Genomic DNA, 21413 nt, shown 5'->3' on the forward strand with positions numbered 1-21413 from the left:
GATGTGTCATCTCAGCTGTGTCGTTTGTAGGTAATGTTTAGAATTTGCTACATTTTGACCCAGACGCCAGCATGCAAAGGCCTACTCGTTTTGAATTGTACAATTGTGTGTTTCACATCCACTGTTCAGTAGAGGGTGCATTCTTTAAATAGCTCCTTGTTAATAAGATGTTATCTAAACTAAATTGTTCAATTTTGGAAGAACGTAATCAACCAGGTAGGGTGTTGACTGTTGTGTTGGCCGACTCTGTGTTGTGTTGCATTATATTTCTAAGTTCACTATGTTTTCTCATTCACTTGTTGCACCTGATGATGGTTGCTTGTATTCCAATCGAAACGTCGTATTCTGTTATTTAATTTATTTCTCCGTGACTTTACCGATGCAGTAAGTTTCACTGCAGTTATTCAATTTTGTCAATATGCCTGTCAGTAGTTTAGAATGAATACTTGTCTGATTGTGCGCGTACATTGAACATTTTGTCTGAGGGTCAAACATCGAATAAGTGATGTTGGGGCAAAGTGTGTGTTTGTGTTTGTAAGTAGCCTGTAGAGATTACTCAGGTTAGACCCGTTATTCTTGTGATACAGCTCAAAGGGTACTTTTGTGTTTCAAGGAAGTATCTGCCTCTGGAGTAGGCAGCATGCAATAGGGAGCACGCTCGGATCATCCGTCAGTTACAAGGCGTACCGCTTAAACGCTACACGTAGAGGAGATACATTCTCTACAACACGAATTATAATTTTGTATTACGTGTTGACAGACTTTGTCAAACTAGGACGAGAAATGTTCCTTGTTTAATTCACATCTGGAGGTTCATAACCGTGGGTTGAAGCAAGCCCGGCTGCTGTTGAGACGCTGTGCACCAATAAGGGTCCATAGGTGGCTTGCACTGAATCAATGATGCACTCCCAGAAGGCCGTGATGGTTATAGTTTAAAACATTCCTTTGTTTCGTGGCGAGATCGATAAATGAAATATGTAAAGTCTGAATTATTTCATAGCAAGGAGGTAATTTTAAGAGCACATTTAAAATGCATTTTTTTTTACATTTTTGTATTCAGTTACAAGGCAGAGCACATTGAGTAGATACATTCTACCCAACGCTAATTAGGATTTTGTATGACGTCTTATGTTGGTGAACTAGGACGAAAAATGTTCCTTGCTGATGAACGTCTGGATGTTGACAACCGTGGGTAGAAGCGAGCCCTGACTGCTGTTGAGACATCGTGCACAAGAACCGGTCCACAGCTGCCTCGCACTGAGTCAATGCTGCACTAGTCATGGACTCGCACAAGGCCGTGGGATTTATATTTTGTGTAAAACGTTCCTTTGTTTCGTGGAGAGACCGATTAAATGAAAGACGTCTCGTCTGCTGATCTTGTTCATATCTGTGTACATCGATGTCCCACATTGCTTACCACATTTAAATGTTAGTTTTGGAGCTTTCGTGACTGCAGGAATTATTCTTTGGTTCTTTCGGTAAAGTCACGTCTAAAGATAAAATAATAAATTGAATAATAGCATATTACGACGTTTCGATTGCAACACAAGCAATCATCATCAGGCATAAAAGAAATAGCAACAAAAATCTAACTAGAAAACTATAGACAGACACACAAGCAGACAGACATCACAAGGACACACAGAGAGAATACATCGGCACAAAGAGAGAGGTCGTTTCTGTGACGGGGCCTTAAATATAGATCTGTCTGTGTGTCTGTCTATAGTTTTATGGTTAGATTTTTTATTTCTTTTATACCTGATGACGATTGCTTGTGTTGCAATCGAAACGTCGTATGCTATTTTTAAATTTATTATTTTATCTTTTTACGTCACTTTACCGAAAGAACCAAAGAGTCATTCCTGCAGTCACGAAAGCTCCAAATAAAGATATTCGCTGGAGGATGTTTGCGATGCCCTTTCGTTCCACCAGGCGGCGCTGTGAGCCACGATGTTAAAAATCTCCGAAATCTGGATCGACCATATGAACGTGGACTTTCCACCACTGAATGAGAACTTGATGATGAGCACCCAATTACAGATGCCCAGTGGACTGTGTCAAAGTCATTTCCCACCACATCTCCCCCCCCCCCATCTCTCTCCTCCACACTCTCCCTGTCTCTCTCCCCGTTCTCCCTCCCTCACCGCGCTCACACCCCACCACGTGCGCTGACTCCCTCCCCGCAGCGCCCACGTGGATGTTGCACTGACACGGCGCGCTCAGGGCGGTGCTCCTCACTCGCGTGCAGAGTGCACCACGGGGTGACCAGCCCCTCCCCACCCAGCCCCTCCCCACCCAGCCCCTCCTCACCCTCCCCACCCAGCTCCTCTTCACCCTCCCCACCCAGCCCCTCCCCACCCAGCCCCTCCTCACCCTCCCCACCCAGCCCCTCCCCACCCAGCCCCTCCTCACCCTCCCCACCCAGCCCCTCCTCACCCTCCCCACCCAGCCCCTCCTCACCCAGCCCCTCACCCTCCCCACCCAGCCCCTCCCCACCCAGCCCCTCCTCACCCTCCCCACCCAGCCCCACCCTCCCCACCCAGCCCCACCTTCCCCACCCCAGCCCCACCCTCCCCACCCAGCCCCTCCTCACCCTCCCCACCCAGCCCCTCCCCACCCAGCTCCTCCCCACCCAGCCCCTCCTCACCCTCCTCACCCTCCCCACCCCAGCCCCACCCTCCCCACCCCTCCCCACTCCCCACCCAGCCCCACCCTCCCCACCCAGCTCCTCCCCACCCAGCCCCTCTCCACCCAGCCCCACCCCTCCCATTTTTTTTATGCACGACGAACGGACGGACACAACAATCCCCTGTGGGCTGGTGTAACCAGGAGGTTCCCAGCGGTGTAAAGTGAGTCCAGCTCAGGCACCGAGAGCAGTGCGGCTGATGGAGGTGGTCACTGACAGCGGCAGTGGGAGATGTCCCCCCAGACGCGCGCTTTGTGTGTGTCGGTGTCGCCACGCGCTGTCACCTGTGGCTCTCTACTGAGTTCATGGGCTCTTGTGAACACTGCCAAATGTGATTCTGCCTTTGTGAGTTATGAACCGAGTTTCACTGCAAGGCAACGTTCAATTAATAGAATGGTAAATGCAAAGTCGTATTAAATTTTGACTTAAACTTTCGTGACTGCAGGAATTCAAATTTTTGGTTCTTTTTGTAAAGTCACGAATATATAAAGTAAAAAAATTTAAAAGTATCATTAATTAAAAAATAATAAAAGCAAAACACCCAATTTATTATTTAGACTTCAAACTTATTATTTTTAATTAAAATGTAATTTAATTATTTTTATTATTTATTTTCCATCTCCGTGACTTTACCTGTAAGAACCAAGAATATTAAAGTTTAAAGTCAAAATTCACCCTCCACCCACCCACCCAATCACGAAAGCCGGGGGGGGGGGGGGTGACACCACGTGACCCACAACCCCCCGCGGAAAAGACGCTGCCAACCGATCATTCGCCTGCCGCATTCGTTAACACATTCACCCATCTTCTCTGCCTTGACGCAATCCACAACATTTATATCTTAAAACACCCCTCCCTGCCTCCCCTAATAAATACATTATTTAATTGTACACATTTTAAACGATATTAAACCCATACTTACAATATTGTAAACGTAAGTCGTTTTTATTATTGCATCGTGACCACCACCACCACAATCGGCGTCGTGACGAAACTGGCTGCGAGGAATCAGCGGCTTCGTCCCCCTCGTGCGCTTTGCAAATCTGGCTTCGCGCCAAACTCGGTAATTCGCGTTAATCGACAAAAGTTTAACTTGATACAACTTCACAGTTATACAAAGTTGGCGTTCACTTCCCTCACGTTTGAGGGAAATCCCTCATCGTTGTTGTTATCGACGTCATCGCGGCTCTTATCCGCGTGTTTTTTTTTAGTTTTATTGCTCGTTGGTGGCTTGTGGTTGTTGTATTGGGGGGTGTGAGACTTCAATTGACATGCCGAGGTTACTCAGGTGCGTGAGTGGCTCTGTGGCTGTTTCATACAGAAAGGGAGTTTGTTGTTGGGGGGGGGGGCAGATCGCGTCAATGTGTAAATGTTGTGTCGCTAAACTCGCCACCACCCGACACGGCAACTGGTGAGGGGGTGGTCACGTGAACAGAACGTGGCCAATTCGTCACTAGTACAGCACGAGTGTGTGTAGTGTATAGTGTAGTGTATAGTAGTGTAGTGTATAGTAGTGTAGTGTATAGTGTAGTGTATAGTAGTGTAGTGTATAGTAGTGTAGTGTATAGTAGTGTAGTGTAGAGTAGTGTACTAGTACAGCACGAGTGTGTGTAGTGTAGTAGTATTATAGTGTATAGTGTAGTAGTATAGTGTATAGTAGTGTATTATAGTGTAGTAGTGTATAGTGCAGTGTACAGTAGTGTAGTGTATAGTAGTGTACTAGTACAGCACGAGTGTGTGTAGTGTAGTAGTATAGTGTAGTAGTGTATAGTAGTGTAGTGTATAGTAGTATAGTGTAGTGTACTAGTACAGCACGAGTGTGTGTAGTAGTGTAGTGTTTAGTAGTATAGTGTAGTAGTGTAGTGCATAGTGTATAGTAGTGTGTATAGTGTATAGCATAGTGTATAGTGTAGTAGTATAGTGTACAGTAGTGTATAGTAGTATAGTGTATTGTAGTGTATAGTAGTGTACTGTATAGTTGTGTAGTGTATAGTGTAGTGTGTAGTGTATAGCAGTGTAGTGTATAGTAGTGTAGTGTATATAGTAGTGTATAGTGTAGTGTATAGTGTAGTGTATAGTAGTGTATAGTAGTGTAGTGTATATAGTAGTGTATAGTGTAGTGTATAGTAGTGTAGTGTATAGTAGTGTAGTGTATATAGTAGTGTAGTGTATAGTGTAGTGTATAGTGTAGTGTATAGTAGTGTAGTATATAGTAGTGTAGTGTCTAGTAATATAGTGTAGTGTATAGTAGTGTTTAGTAGTGTACAGTGTAGTGTATAGTGTAATTGATGACATTGGTACATCGGATCAGTTGGGACAGTGTTGGCCGGCTACGTGTCATGTTCATCGATTACAACGAGTTTCAATGCAGCCTCAATGTCACTGATTGACAACCGCCTTTGCAGATCGATAGGCACTGCCATGGCACTTGCTTTGCATTGTGTCATTGTAATTCAGTGGCACTGGTGTCCTGGCAGTACAGCAAGTGGGCCCGTGAATCCATGTACGTAATGTGAGTTATTCCTGAATTGATCTTTCGTCGTTTTTCTTTTATCCAAATGATTGGTGTTGCAGAATCAAGAAATTTGATTATACTCAGCCTGAGGACTTTGAAGACGACGGTGAGTAGAATGTGAGGTATCTATCAGAGGTGTGGACTCGAGTCATGTGACTTGGACTCGAGTCAGACTCGAGTCATGAATTTGATGACTTCAGACTCGACTTGGACTTGCATAACAATGACTTTGTCCCACCTCTGAGATGTGGACTCGAGTCATGTGACTTGGACTCGAGTCAGACTCGAGTCATGAATTTGATTACTTCAGACTCGACTTGGACTTGCATAACAATGACTTTGTCCCACCTCTGAGATGTGGACTCGAGTCATGTGACTTGGACTCGAGTCAGACTCGAGTCATGAATTTGATTACTTCAGACTCGACTTGGACTTGCATAACAATGACTTTGTCCCACCTCTGAGATGTGGACTCGAGTCATGTGACTTGGACTCGAGTCAGACTCGAGTCATGAATTTGATTACTTCAGACTCGACTTGGACTTGCATAACAATGACTGTCCCACCTCTGGTATCTATACATATGATGGTTATGGGCAGACGACGTGGTGGACAGTAGTGATGGTTATGATTGTAATTATGGTCGTTGACTCGTTGGCTTATTTAAATGATTAGAAGTCATATTTCATTACCAAAGTTAAATCGCATTAGATCCATCCGCAAGGGAGCTGCCGTGGTTAGCGCGGTGGGCTTGCAATCCAGAAGCCGCTGGTTCAACTCCATTTCCCGGCGTGGCAAGTTTCTTAAATCCCCTCCCCACCTCTCTTCCACCCAGCGGTGTCAATGAGTTCACCGCGCTTGGTTGTGTGTGGTCGAGGAGGCGCTTTGCCGCCTCTACCAATGTGTCTGCGCAGCGTGGGAGAGTAGGCAATTTCCTCTTTTCAGCTCCCTCTTGTGGAGGCCCTCTGCACCGGTAGTAAAATCCCACCGTAAACTATTGCCAATTCCCGACTTTCATAACCGCCATTTGATTCCGAAAATGGTTATCGGTTTAACAAACCCAGCGATGTACGCGCGTCAATGTGTGTGCGTGTTGCATCGCCACAGACGGTGACTTCTCATCGGCCTCTCTTCCGCCAAGCAAAATGTCTCAAGCGGTGACCAATTCTGACGATGAAAATGGCGACAAGGCAAAGCCTGCAAAGAAGGCCTTGAGCGGAACCAAGAAGTCCCGTCAAGTCACGGCCTTGAACACAGCAGCAGGAACAGCAAGAGACGGAAGGTAATACTATACACTACACTGTACACTACTATACACTACACTATACACTACTAGACACTACACTGTACACTACTCTACTATACACTACACTATACACTACTCTACTATACACTACACTATACACTACTCTACTATACACTACACTATACACTACTCTACTATACACTACACTACTATACACTACACTACTATACACTACACTACTATACACTACACTATACACTACTCTACTATACACTACACTACTATACACTACACTATACACTACTATACACTACACTACTATACACTACACTACTATACACTACACTATACACTACACTGTACACTACTATACACTACACTATACACTACACTACTATACACTACACTATACACTACTCTACTATACACTACACTACTATACACTACACTGTACACTACTATACACTACACTACTATACACTACACTATACACTACTCTACTATACACTACACTATACACTACTAGACACTACACTACTATACACTACACTACTATACACTACACTATACACTCCACTGTACACTACTATACACTACACTATACACTACTATACACTACACTGTACACTACTATACACTACACTATACACTACTAGACACTACACTACTATACACTACACTATACACTACACTACTATACACTACACTATACTGCTATACACTACACACTACTACATTACTATTATTGTGCCGTTACGTCATGACATGATGTAAATGCATGTCCCTTAGAGACGCTCACCAGATGGAGTGCATCGCCTCGTCATTGTTTTACAAGTCAGCGTTGTTTGTATTGTTTCTATTGCATCTCATGGATTCGCAGTTGCTTCCGACAGCCACTGCAATGGTAACGAAAGAACAGATTCTTGAGCCGAATTGCAATCCTAAATCATGGCAATTCATGAAACCATCAGGAGGGAAATTCCTTCCATGCCTAGTTTGGATTCACTCCTTCCAGCTGCTCCATCATGTTATGTAGCAACCTCTTATTTATAACATTACTAGCGGTAAGTACCCGGCGTTGCCCGGGCGAAAAAGGCAGACACACATGTAGACTTACACACAGACATCGACCTACACACATAGAAACACATCGACTTAGATGCACACACACATATGGTTAAGTGCAGGATGTATCGTTAGCAGGCCAGCCTAAATGTTTGTAGCCGGCGAAGATGTTCTATTAGGGGGGTGCATGTTTTGCAAGCGTAGAGAAGGGAGGGAATTACCGTGGCTGAGAAGACCTGGTGCTTCATGCGGAGCGAGAGACCAGGTAGCTTCCACACAGCGTTACGCAGCCGATGAAAAGATAATGGCGCCCGACTAATTTGGAGTGAGACCTCTGCTGTCAAACCGGAGCCGGTCATGAGCACACTGGCCAGGTATGGGAATCTCTCCAACTCTCCACAACTGCCGCATCACCAATTGTGAGTTGTGGGGCTGGATTGTTCGATGGTATAAAATACCCAGGCAGATGGTTAGTTTTGGTGGGGCTGATGGTGAGGCCCCACCTCTTAGTGACAAGCTCCAGGTTCAGCAGCAGTGAGCAGCAATCACCAGAGCATCGGCATACATAACATGGTTGAGCAATAGGGAGGCATCCCTTGACCGCACCCGGGCGTCGATCAGCCTCTTATTGTATCTGTACCATATGGTAATTCCACCGGTATAGGTCACTGAAGGCTTCACGAACTACGTGGTCAAAAGATATGTAAAATAATGTGGGAGCCAGAGGACATCCCTGTCACACCCCAAGGTGTAGAGGGAATGGCTCTGACTGACGGCCACGTAGTTTGACGTGGGGCCGCTCACCATCATGAAGGTCCTAAGGATCGTGAGCAAAGGGTGAGGGACTCCGAAAGCACGAAGAACAACCCAGAGGCCAGGCCTACTGATGGTATCATAGGCCTTGAGCAGGTCAATAAACCACATACATTCACTCGCACGCACACATGGACCTACAGACACGCAAAGAAATGGACTTACACTTACTCACAAGGAGCAACGCACACAAAGCGACTAACACACACGCACATGGGCTGAGACGCACACATATATCGACTCACACAAACACATCGACTTACACACATATATGGACTCACACACACTTGACATACACACGTGGAGTTACACAGACATATCGACGTACACACATACAGGGACTCACACACACACATACACACCGACTCACACACAGACATACGTGGACTGACACACACACATTGACGTAAACACACATTTAAAGTTCAAGTTCATTTATTAGGTATAGCCCTGTGAGCCATTCGGCTCTTGAATTGGGTGTACTTACACACACACACACATATGGACTAAGACACACACACATGGACTGACGCACACATACATATGGACTCACACACGCATAGACATCCACTTTAGATACACCCACATGGAGTTACACACACATATATGGACGTACACACATACAGCGACTCAGACACACACACATGGAATCACACACAGACATACGTGCACTAACACACACATTGACATAAACAAAGATCCCCCGTATAGCCTTAACAGACTGTAGGGGCAAGTGCTGTTAATGAGCACCTATGAAGGCCGGAACGGTACATGAGGGGGTAGGTGGCCAGCACCACGCCCGACCGCCTTTGTCTCCCCAGTGGCGATGTTTACACACCGCACCAGGTACTCATTTAAGGCTGAGTCGACCTAGGGGAGGCCCAGGACCGTTTCAGATAATCGTCACTGGTGTTAGCCGTGAGCGGGAATCGAACCCGGGTCGCCAGGTTCATAGCGCAGCGCGCTAACCGCTACACTACCGCTCCCCACACACATGTACTTACACACACATGTACTTACACACACATGTACTTACACACACATGTACTTACACACACATGTATTTACACACATACATAGACTGACACACACATGGATTAACACACACATGTCGACTCACACACGCGCACTGACTTACACACACACATCGAGTGAGACACACACACATGTATGGACTTACACACACATGTGGACTTACACACACACACATATGGACTAACACACACATACACATCGACTGACACACATAGACACACGAATACACATACACACTCAGATGGAGCCATGCACACACATCGACTAACACACACACACATGGACTAACACACACACACATGGACTAACACACACACAGCTACTGATACGCACACAAATGGACTTACACGCACACTTGGACTGACACACACACACAAACACTTTGACGTACACACACACATCGGGCGTTGTCCGTTCGAAAAAGACAGACATGGAGTTAAAGACACGCATGGCTCTACACGCACAAACATATGGACTCAAAGACACACACGTGGACTCATACACACACATCGATGGGCACAACAATCCCCGATGATGGCACAGCTATCAGTATCGCAGTACTACGTATGAGTAAATAGCGTGACGTGAGCGATGGAAACAATAGAGATGCATTTAAGAAATAAGCAGAGATAAGTGTAAATGAAAGATAAACAATGAACCAGAGTTGGTATGTGCACACAAAGATATATATATAGTAATATCTGGCAACGTATTTGTTTCATAATATTAAGCAATTAAGCATATTTTTTATCAGCACACAAACATTATTATTGTAATGTTTGTAAACTAATGTGTTTAACAATAGTAAACAATGGACTTGAGTTGTTAGCGTAAGAAGCAAGGAACTCTGTACTTAGCATAGGCGTGTTGAGGCCTTGTGCCATGCTTAGCCCCCGTCCTGGCCTACATTGGCGAGGCGGCGGAGTTGGCACGTTGCCAGGCTAGGGGCTGGGCCGCTACCCCCCCCCCCCCCCCAGCATCCCCCGCCCGTGCAAGAATAATGGTATGTAAGCAGTAAAATATTATTATCTACGGAGTCTGTAGTATAAAGTGGACGCATCGTGTTGGGGGGGGGGGGGGGCGAAGAGGACATGACACTGTGAAGAAATGTCCGCAGAGTTACGTATGTACGTCTTGCCTGCTGTAAAACGCGTAAAAGGAAATGAGCTCGTGCGAACGCGCATCACTTGGCAGTGTCTACCCCCCCCCCCCACGCAATTGGCGTCAGTTGGTACGGTCGATGTCGAGCAATAAGTAAGTAATTAATAATAGAAACCGCACAAATGTGTTAATTAAACAACTTTAAACTTTACGGATGGGGAAACGGAATAGCCTATTCCCACCGCGGGGCTTAGGGCGTGCCGCCTGCCAATTTTATTTCTATGTGAAGCCCACCGTCCAAGAGCCAAATCCCCCGCAAGCGCGCGGAGACTCTTATATATAAGAAGAAAAGAAGATTGCACTGCCCACACCAACCTCTGTGCATTGTCGTCGTTTGCAATCGCACTTTGCGCCACTCTGCGCAGACCGTCCCTGGACGACGAGCGTCTCTTTGAGAGGGAGCTCAAGGAGGTCCTTGCCCTCGCTGGTGATCAGACGGAAGTGGCGGCGTCTTCGCGGGAGAGTTCACAGGAAGCCGTGGGCAGTGCCACCGTCAACACGGACGACCCACCCGGTATGAGACTCTACAGATTTGTGGCTTTCTGTATGTTTGCACGTGTGTGGACATGTATGATGCTCACTGCCAACACCAGTAACGATTATATGAACCAGTCCTGGGCCTCTCCGAGGTCGACTCAGCCTCAAATGAGTACTTGGTGCAATTCCAGGCGTGGTGCTGGCCATCCACCCCCATGTATGCCGTGCCGACCTTCATACGTGCTCGCTCACGGCAGCTGCCACAACAGCCTCTGAATGGCTGTACGGGGAATCTATGTGTTTGTACGGTGGCTAGGAGATGTTTCACTTCCTCGTCTGGTGTACAGAAGGTCGTGCGTTCGATCCCGACCCTGACGCCTGCTGCTGTATATTTGGAGTTTGCGTGTCTCTCCCCGTGGTCACGTGGATTTTTCTTCGGGTCCTCCAGTTTTCCCTCTACATTTAGAATATTTCGCCGCGATACATCTCCACGTGATAATTGCTCACTTTCTTGAGCTACCATTTGTGATAGCCAAGTCGCTTCTGAAGAAGAGACATTTGGCTCAGTGGGCCTTACCTGATGACACAAAGTTGTTTAGTTTTGCATGGCAGTGCCAGGCCACTGAGGATGCTCATGTGTTGCCCTCTGTTCAAACCACACAGCAGTCTCCTGCTGGCTTTTTCCTAAATCGTATCGTATTCTTTATTGATTTTTCAAAGTCGAGATAAAATCTTGATTTGAAGCTTCAGTTGACTCTGTAGCACTATCACTACGACTGTATTGTTCCCAAAAAAAATTTTTTCAATAGTAATATTTGGCAAACATTCAATACGTGCCATGACCACATTGGAATACTTGCTTTTATTTGGTAAAGTAATTCTGACCGATCAGAAATATGAAACAACAGTGTCCACAATGCAGCGACCACGACGACGACGGGTAATCACATGTTGTCTAAAACACGACAGACAACGAGACGGGCGAGTCCTCGGAGTCCGCTGGGAAGTCCGACAGCGATGACAGCGACCACAAGAAGCCCTTCTGGAAGTTCAAGGTGCCTAGGGTCACCGCCGCCACCGCCAACAGGAGAGGGAGCAAAGCCGCCGTGGCCAGGGGCAGCAGAACAACGGGCGCGGCGCGTGGAGCCGGGGCGGATGTCGGGCCAGATCCTGCCCCTCGGCAATCAGCGAAGCGCCTCCCCCCGCCCGCGTTCAACGAAGCCGGCGTCGCGGATCGTGCCACCGCATCGCCTCTACCCAAGTGGGTTCCTCCAGGTAAGGACAAAGCATCGAAACCACGGCCGGCACAAGCGCACGTGTTTCTAACTCGCACGCCTTTCACGTTTTCCCACGATGAAACCATCCATGGATGTGCCTCACCTCCACTGGGTCTGTCTAGGAAGCTAAGCAGGGATTTGAGCCTGCTAAGTACAATCTTAATTTGGAGCTTTCGTGACTGCAGGAATGACTCTTTGGTTCTTTCGGTAAAGTCACGTATAAAGAGAAAGTAATAAATTAAATACTAGCATACGACGTTTCGATTGCAACACAAGCAATCATCATCAGGAATAAATGAAATAGAAACACAAATCTAGTATACTTAGAAATGGAATGTAATACAACAGAGAGTCGGATAACATAACAGTCTACACCCTACCTGGTTGATTATGTTCTTCCTGAGAATACTACATTTGAGAGAGAGAGATAAAAACACAGAACCAGAAACATATAGACAGACATATAAGCAGACAGATATCACAGAGATACATAGAGAGAGGGAACAAACATAGGCACACAGAGAAAGCAACGTCTCTGTATCGAGGCCTTGATGAGTGATGACCACCGTAGCTCTCCGGGTGATGTAGGTGTGAGAGCGCGAGATGGTCTGCACCTGGCAGTGCCGAGTGTTGCTACCTCGCCGTGAGCGACACTCACGGCGGAGTGGGAACACGTCCACTTGCGGGGTCGACGGAGCGAGGATATCCGAGTGTGTGTGCTAGATTCATTGTTGTGCGAGCGTGAGGGATGGCGGCAGCTTCGGAGAGGCCTTCATCTCGCAGTGGATAGAGCATGTCTGAGTGTGTGTATGCGGAATGCTAATGGAGCAGACAAAACTCTTCAAAGGAAGCAGAAAAAACTAAAAAAGTTTCAAAAAGAGAATGTTTTTTTCATCGAATTGTGACTCCAAATGACGACGTTCTTCTACTTACTTTGGAGGAGTCAATGGTCACGTGGCAACTAAGTGTGTGTAATCCTCAGAGTAACTTTACAATAATGATGAAAAATCCCACGATGGTTTGCAGTCCTTTGTTTATCCACCTATGAACGAAGGCCCCTCCATGTCACCAGAAATAATGACGACTTAGAAAATCGTTGAGAATGTGAGTTAACGTGTGTTACTGTCGTAGCCTAACCCCCCCCCCCCCTTTAACCACATCAGGTCCGGCCTTGCATCTTGGCCTCTCGAAACGAGCCAAGCTGACGCCTCTCCACCCTGACTCAACATGAAATCACCACGGATCACCACAGATCACCACGGACCACCACAGCCCGCCACAGATCACCACAGATCACCATGGACCACCACAGCCCGCCACAGCCACCAGCCACTGACTCTTTCAACATGCCATGACATGTCCCAGTCAGCCACTAAGCCATTCCACTTGCCACGGTCTGCGAGTGATACATTCCAAACTCTGAGCACTACCACGGTTTGCCACTGAACCATGGCCTTGTCTGGGACAAGCACTTACCCATTCAACCGCCAAGGGCTACTACCACTGACAGCCCAAGTGCAACTCAACTTGCCATTACTCAACGTATACAAGACCCGCCATGCCTCAATAGGTGCGGTCTGCTGTAAGCCGACCTGACTTGCCACCGTAGAGATTGCCGCAGCCCGCTGTGAGGTGACTGCTCGCTGCCTGCAGCCACGGCCTAAAGCATGGCTGCTAGACTGACTTGAACCACCGCCGAAGACAACCTCAGCTGCCGTGGCTGAAATCTGAGGCACAGTTTAACAGTGAAAGCCCTTTATTCCAATTCAATAGCACGTTTTTTGTTAGCACATGGATGAAAATCATCTGAATAACTTAGTTTTAATGCTTTTCGTTAGAGTCTGTAGAGCAGTTTCGTTCTGCATTTAGTTTATTGTTATATAGCACGAGTGTTTGGTGTAAACTTTAACGCAAGACTGGTTATAATTCTGTATGACTTCACGAGATATTGGCCGGACTAGAAATGTTTTCATCCTGGCCTCACTGCACAACTCTCAACCCATTGTCCTGAAATTTAAAGACGTGGCCCAAAATTCAAACGGCTGTTATCTTTCGATTAAAAGCTTTCGTGACTGCAGGGATTCATCTTCTTGGTTCTTTCGGTAAAGTCACGTAGAATGGAAATAATAAAATAATAAAAATTAAACAATACAATTCTCACGACGTTTTGGCCACAACGCAAGCAGAAGAACAGGTGAAGAACAGGTCTGTCGGAAAGACAGACGCTGTCTTTCCGACAGACCTGTTCTTCTGCTTGCGTTGTGGCCGAAACGTCGTGAGAATTGTATTTTATTATGTTTTATTTTTATTATTTTATGATTTCCCTTCTACGTGACTTTACCGAAAGAACCAAGAAGCTATTAACTTGCGGCTACACACCGATATTGTGTTCCCAGGACGCGCAGCCCAAGTTTGCGTCTGCGAGAGAAGAGCTACAGATTCTCCTCGCATTATACGGCTTCCTGTTTGTGCGATTTTGCGCTGTTTATGGGGCAAGCCGGTTCATACCCAAAATTCGCGAGATGCGGTTTCACTTAAGTCACGTGCGGCTACGCGCTCGGATGTAGGACAAGATTGTGTGTGTGTACTGTCCACGCTACTCGGCAGGCAGCTGTATCCTTGTGCGGTGTCGCTTTGTGTGCCCTTTTTGAAACGCATCTTCTACTAGCGCAGACAGCGAGGGAAACCTGTACATTGCACTTGTTAATTTTGACTTGCATCTAGAAGGGTTTAGGGGGTCTGGATGCAATGTGACTTCGTGCTCCTTTACCAAAAGACATTCCAAACTCTTGCCCTCAGAAATACAATCCAGGTTTTAATGCACACACACACACAAGTAAGATGAGTGCAGTCACAGGTAACGGCAGTGTTTGTTTTAAAGCTTTCGTGACTGCAAGGATTCATATTTTTGGTTCTTTCGGGTAAAGTCACGTAGAAGGGAAATAATAAAGTAATAAAAATATAAACCAATTAAATTCTCACGACCTTTCGACTGCAACACAAGCAATCATCGTCAGGTGTGAAAACCACAGCAAGTAAATTTTAAAAAAATTGTATAATTTTATTTCGATTTAAAGCTTTCGTGACTGCAGGGATTCATCTTCTTGGTTCTTTCGGTAAACTCACGTAGAAGGAAAATAATAAAATAATAAAAATAAAACAAAATTATTCTCACGACGTTTCGGCCACAACGCAAGCAGCCATCTTCAGGTGGAGAATTATTTTATGTTTTATTTGTATTATTTTCTTTCTACGTGACTTTACCGAAAGAACCAAGAAGATGAATCCCTGCAGTCACGAAAGCTTTAAATCGAAATTTGTCGTTGTTGTTGTTTGGAGTGGAATCCATGGAGCTGCACAAGTCTACGTCATCACCTTCGGCATCGTCTGCATCGTTGTTGGCCAAGCAGCCTGTTGCTGTCCTGACCCTGGCATCGTTGCCTGTGACGGCGACAATAAAACAGAGTGCCTCCTCAATACGACTCGTGTCTCTCTAAAGTTTCGTGTCTCTCTAAACTAATTCAGCATCAAAGGGAGGGGATAGGGGTAGCATTAATAAAGGGAAGGTGTGTTAATAGTATGTAGCTGCTGATGCTGAATTAGTACTATTCACATACCTGCATTTCCCATATCCTCTATGCTTAATACAATGAACAAAGTAATATATAGTATCGTAATTGTATAGTAAATAAATAGCAGTGTGATACACATTAGGGTGGGTAGAATAATACATAGTGTTATATTAAAATGTATAAGGTATAGGGTGGTTTATAGCAATACAGTATGTAATTTAATGTTGGGTTTGTCTATGGCAGTATATAGTACGGTGTAGACTCGTGTGATGTAAGAGAATAAAGTTTAGATGGTAGCATATTATATAATTTTTACGACGTAGAATTGTAATGTATAACTTACTGTTAGTAACTCAGCTTATTGTAGAGTATAGTAAGTATACTGATGATGCTATGTAGTTTATACTTTAGTTGTTTACGTGGTGGTTTTAGTTACTGCAGCTACATACTATTAACACTCCTTCCCTTGATTAATGCTACCCCTACCCCCTTCCTTTGATGATGAATTAGCACTATTCACATTCCTGCATTTCCCATATCCTCTCCCTTTGATGCTGCTAATCCTGCATAATGCACGGGCATATGTAGCACTAATCACATTCCTGCATTTGCCATAAATATGCTAAATTCATCTTGATATGCAAATTCCTTTGTCAAGACGCCCAGCTTATATACATGCTCCAAGCTCGTGTGCTGTTTCATTCAGACTCTGTCGCCTCGACAGACCTGGTCTTCACCTGAGGACGGCTGCTTGCGTTGTGGCCGAAACGTCGTGAGAATTATTTTATTATGTTTTATTTTTATTATTTTATTATTTCCCTTCTACGTGACTTTACCGAAAGAACCAAGAAGAAGAAGATACGTGGGATCGATTCCCGCATTCTCCAAGCGCAATATTTTTTTAAATCAAATTTTAAATGTTAATTCCCAGCGTTAGTGTCTGTGACATCTTCACATTGGTGAACCAGCCTGGAAGTACACTGACCTCTTGTCGCTCTCGATGTTGCTGTTTTGAAGCTCCTGTTAAGACGTTAGAGATGTGACGAGAAATAAAAAAATATAAAAAATATTATCGAGCTTGGCAGGAGTGGAACAGTCAGCCGTGTGCCCCGTGACGTCACAGACCCCACCACGTGACTCGCACGCCCCCCAGGGGACCTGAAACGTCGGCTGAGCCGCAGTGTTGAGTCTACGGCGCAGCGCGCAGTCTTATCAGTTCTACGGAATCCGAGTCGCACTCGCGTCACGTGGTCGCCTATCCGCACTACGTATTATAAACGCGCCCTGCCAATCTCACGAGTTCGCAGCTGCCTGCAGCCTCCTGCCCGAGGTGTCGGCACGCGACGTCGGACCTCCTCCTCCTGCTGCTGCTGCACTCCACACGAGGACATTGTTGAGTGTGTGAGCTCACAACGACGGAGAAAATCACTCAAGACCCCCTCCCCAAGACGTCGACGCAGCGTTGCGCCGGTGAGCCCTGCGGTAAGGCCTAGTCCCTGGGAGTGCCACCGGTCTCGGCTAGATTGCTCAGCCGGCCGAGGTCGCACCTTGGCCGGCTGGGGCTGGGCTGCTACCCCCCCCCCCCCCCGTGACTGCGAGAGTGAGACTTTAGACAAAGGTGCCCGTGTAGCCTCTAGCAGGCTGTAGGGGCAAGTGCTGTTAGTAGCACCTATACACAGACAAAGGTGCCCGTGTAGCCTCTAGCAGGCTGTAGGGGCAAGTGCTGTTAGTAGCACCTATACACAGACAAAGGTGCCCCGTGTAGCCTCTAGCAGGCTGTAGGGGCAAGTGCTGTTAGTAGCTATACACAGACAAAGGTCCCCCGTGTAGGTGATGGTTGGTGATGGTAGTGATGGTGGTGATGGTGGTGGTGATGGTGGTGATGGTTGGTGGTGGTGATGGTGGTAGTGATGGTTGTGATGGTGGTGGTGATGGTGGTGGTGATGGTGGTGATGGTTGGTGATGGTTGTGATGGTAGTGGTGATGGTGGTGGTGATGGTGGTGATGGTTGGTGATGGTTGGTGATGGTTGGTGGTGGTGATGGTGGTGATGGTGGTGATGGTTGGTGGTGGTAGTGGTGATGGTGGTGGTGATGGTGGTGATGGTTGGTGATGGTGGTGATGGTGGTGATGGTTGTGATGGTGGTGGTGATGGTGGTGATGGTTGGTGATGGTTGGTGGTGGTGGTGGTGATGGTGGTGATGGTGGTGATGGTGGTGGTGATGGTTGGTGGTGGTGGTGGTGGTGATGGTGGTGATGGTTGGGGATGGTGGTGATGGTTGGTGATGGTTGTGATGGTGGTGGTGATGGTGGTGATGGTTGTGATGGTTGGTGATGGTGGTGATGGTGGAGATGGTTGGTGATGGTGGTGATGGTGATGATGGTGGTGATGATGGTGATGGTTGGTGGTGGTGGTGATGTTGGTGATGGTGGTGGTGGTGATGGTGGTGGTGGTGGTTGGTGGTGGTGGTGATGATACAGGGAGCTGTTCTCGCTGCATCACAACCCTCAACAGCAACAGCAACGACGACAAGAAGCCGCAGCGATCTGCCATGGAGCGAGCCGGCGGCGGTGGCGGCGGCGGCCGCGGCGGCGTCAGCGGAGGCGGCAGGAGGGCGGAGGACCGGCTCGCACGGCCGTCCGCGGGCCTCGGGGGCCGCTCCAGGCCGTCCGCGGGAGCCCCCCCGCAGAGCGGCGGCGGAGAGCGCCCCGGAGCGCGAGCTGGGGGGGGGGGGGCGGCGAGGGGGAGAGGGGCGGAGGGCGCCGGGAGAGCGAGAGCGGTGGACACGGGGCGTCACTCGTGGGACTCGCGAGAGCGGTGGGAGAGGCGGGCGTTTCGACGGCAGACGCACACGCCGAGGGAGAACGCCAGGAACCTAGGAGGAGAGGGGCTGCGCGCACACAGGGGGGGATTGCAGTGGGAGGTTCGGGGGAGCGCGGGGGGGGAGGGGGGGGGAGAAGGGAGGGGGGGGGAGGGAGGGCTCGGGGTGGTGGAGCCGGGTCACGGAGAGGCTGCGGCGGGTCACGAGGGGCGTAGGTGACGTGGGGCTGGCGAGTCCCTTCGGAAGCGGAGGGCGCGGGAGAGCGGGGACGGCCAGAGGGGGGGCTCGGCCCCCCGGGGGGCCCCCCTCAGCATGAGTCTCGTTTGGCGACTGCCTCGCGACGACGACGGGAGGTTGGTGGCCGTGAGAGCCGCAAGTTCCCCGTTCCCACGGCGGGTTCCCGAACTGTAGAGAGGAGGGGACGTCGTCAGCGGCCCGTTGATTATGACACTGGTCATAAACGCACTATCCTAAAAATACAGCACCGTATTGTAACACTAAAGCAGTCACTGACTCGCAACAACTTGCAATCATAAGTGACAGAGTTAATTTCGGGTAAAATCAATGAAAATGGGGAATGCCGATAGCATCAAAATGAGATGTCTAAAACAGCTGCAAAAGTCCAGGCCAGCATTTTTTTTTTGTGTTGACCAGTGTCATCAATGCGTTATCCGCCCGAGTGTTGCCCTATCGCCAATGTGTTTATCTATATTTTGTTGACCAGTGTTATTGGTTGTTTATTGCTGTCGGTGATTTTCGTGTTCACGTTTAAGAGATTAAACGTCCCTTCAATAGCATGACAGTGACACGGGTGTCTCCTACGCGTGTGTGCGTTGTGTTTACTAAACGCAATAGACAGGAACACATTACGTCAAGCTACATTTCGATTTAAAGCTTTCGTGACTGCAGGGATTCATATTCTTGGTTCTTTCGGTAAACTCACGTAGAAGGGAAACAATTATTTTATTCCATGGGAACCTCATTTGCCAGTAAAAATATGATAATTGTTTTTTTCCCTTCTATCTGGCAACAAAACTGACACCTTTTTACGAGGAGTCATTTTTGCATAGACCACAATACCTGCAGTCATAATACAAACAAAAGAACATAACTCTGATAATGTGCACTGTCCTTGAAGTTGATTGGTCCACACCCGAGACAGCTTTCCATAGAGCCTAGTCTCACATGGGTTGGACCAGATGACGCCAAAAGGCGCAATACGACGCCGATCGTGGAGGAGGAGGCAGTGTCTCCGGGGACGCAGGCAACGAGGGCGCGCGCCAAAGACACAAAGACAAAGATCACCCGTGTAGCCTGCACAGGCTGTTGGGGCAAGTGCTGTTAGCGAGCACCTATAAGGCCGAACGGTGGAGGAGGGGGTGGGAGGCCAGCACCACGCCCGGCCGCCTTTATCTCCCCAGTGGCGATGTTTACACACCGCACCAGGTACTCATTTGAGGCTGAGTCGACCCGGGGGAGGCGCAGTGCCGGTTCAGATAATCGTCGCTGGTTTTGGCCGTGAGCGGGAATATAACTCGGGGATCCGGGTTCGTAGTGCAGCGCGCTAACCGCTGCACCACCACTCCTCGCCACACTGACACACACACTGACAGCCTGACACACACACTGACACACAGTTTTTAGGACAAAATATATTTAATTACCAATTGCTTAATGGTGCAATGCAATCATCTGACCCATAGGTGGCAGCCATCTCAAGCCAGAGGACGAGAGGACTCTAGCCGCCACGCATATAAAGGATTTATAGTGAAAAACTTTGTTTTTACGGGTTATACTTGTTTTTTAGTTGAAGCGTAAATTATAGGAGGCGGCTATTTTATCTCGCTCCGTGTCTCGTTCCGTCATTATTGCCGATATCAACCGCGTGGCCGGCACGGACGAGGAACGCGCGCAGTGCGATCCGCGTTGCGCGAGAGATGCCGACGAGAATTGGCAGCAGACAGAACTCCGATTTGCCACGGCGTCGTCCGGGTTCTATTTATTCGTTGCACCTTCGTTCGTTCTTCATCAAAATCACACTTTTGTGCGTGCAGAACGGGCGCCGCTTAAACCGAGAAGGGGCATTCAAGGGCACGTGGGAGTTGGCGTCTCTGTCACGTGGTACGCGTCACTCGGTGTCTGCAACGTGACGAGTTTCTTCCGCTGCTGGAACTTCCCTTGGCTCGCCCGTCCAAGCTTCAATCTGACGTCGGGACGTTTCCAACAACAACAACAACACAAACACTCGGCGAGTCGGCGAGGGAGACGATGAAGGCGAGTTTACAAAGCGCCGCTCACCCTCATCCATCAGTCACCTGTGTGAGTGCTAGGTGTGTGTGAGTGTTAGGTGTGTGTGAGTGTTAGGTGTGTGTGAGTGTTAGGTGTGTGTGAGTGTTAGGTGTGTGTGAGTGTTAGGTGTGTGTGTTAGGTGTGTGTGAGTGTTAGGTGTGTGTGTGAGTATTAGGTGTGTGTGAGTGTTAGGTGTGTGTAGGAGTGTGTGTGTGTGAGTGTTAGGTGTGTGTGAGTGTTAGGTGTGTGTAGGAGTCTGTGTGTGTGTGAGTGTTAGGTGTGTGTGAGTGTTACGTGTGTGTGAGTGTTAGGTGTGTGTGAGTGTTAGGTGTGTGTGTTAGGTGTGTGTGAGTGTTAGGTGTGTGTAGGAGTCTGTGTGTGTGTGAGTGTTAGGTGTCTGTGAGTGTTAGGTGTGTGTGTTAGGTGTGTGTGAGTGTTAGGTGTGTGTGAGTGTTA

At 47.8% G+C, this 21413-nt stretch overlaps 2 protein-coding genes across 7 annotated transcripts; both read left to right on the top strand.

Moving 5' to 3' along the window:
* The first annotated feature begins 3756 nt into the window (after positions 1-3756).
* Positions 3757-15746, top strand: LOC133362530 (nuclear ubiquitous casein and cyclin-dependent kinase substrate 1-like). 2 transcript variants are annotated; one of them, XM_061581478.1, is made up of 6 exons: positions 3757-3974; positions 5261-5307; positions 6309-6483; positions 10887-11035; positions 11968-12273; positions 13439-15746. In XM_061581478.1, the coding sequence occupies exons 1-6, from the start codon at positions 3958-3960 to the stop codon at positions 13504-13506; spliced, it is 762 nt and encodes a 253-aa protein (XP_061437462.1). In that variant the 5' UTR covers positions 3757-3957; the 3' UTR covers positions 13507-15746. The 2 variants fall into 2 exon arrangements, with proteins under 2 accessions (XP_061437462.1, XP_061437463.1); XM_061581479.1 differs by having other exon boundaries at positions 6357-6483.
* A 1401-nt stretch (positions 15747-17147) lies between these two features.
* On the top strand, positions 17148-20936 carry LOC133362537 (uncharacterized). Of its 5 annotated transcripts, none has more exons than XM_061581486.1 (3): positions 17148-17329; positions 18328-18664; positions 20723-20936. In XM_061581486.1, exons 2-3 carry the CDS (start codon positions 18399-18401, stop codon positions 20736-20738), a joined length of 282 nt encoding a protein of 93 aa, XP_061437470.1. In that variant the 5' UTR covers positions 17148-17329; positions 18328-18398; the 3' UTR covers positions 20739-20936. The 5 variants fall into 5 exon arrangements, with proteins under 5 accessions (XP_061437470.1, XP_061437471.1, XP_061437474.1 ...); XM_061581487.1 differs by having other exon boundaries at positions 18362-18664; XM_061581490.1 differs by having other exon boundaries at positions 18368-18664.
* The last annotated feature ends 477 nt before the right edge of the window (positions 20937-21413 follow it).

Source organism: Lethenteron reissneri, unplaced genomic scaffold (genome assembly GCF_015708825.2).
Source record: "Lethenteron reissneri isolate LAM-NWPU_2019-01 unplaced genomic scaffold, ASM1570882v1 scaffold_1517, whole genome shotgun sequence".
Taxonomy (NCBI): domain Eukaryota; kingdom Metazoa; phylum Chordata; class Hyperoartia; order Petromyzontiformes; family Petromyzontidae; genus Lethenteron; species Lethenteron reissneri.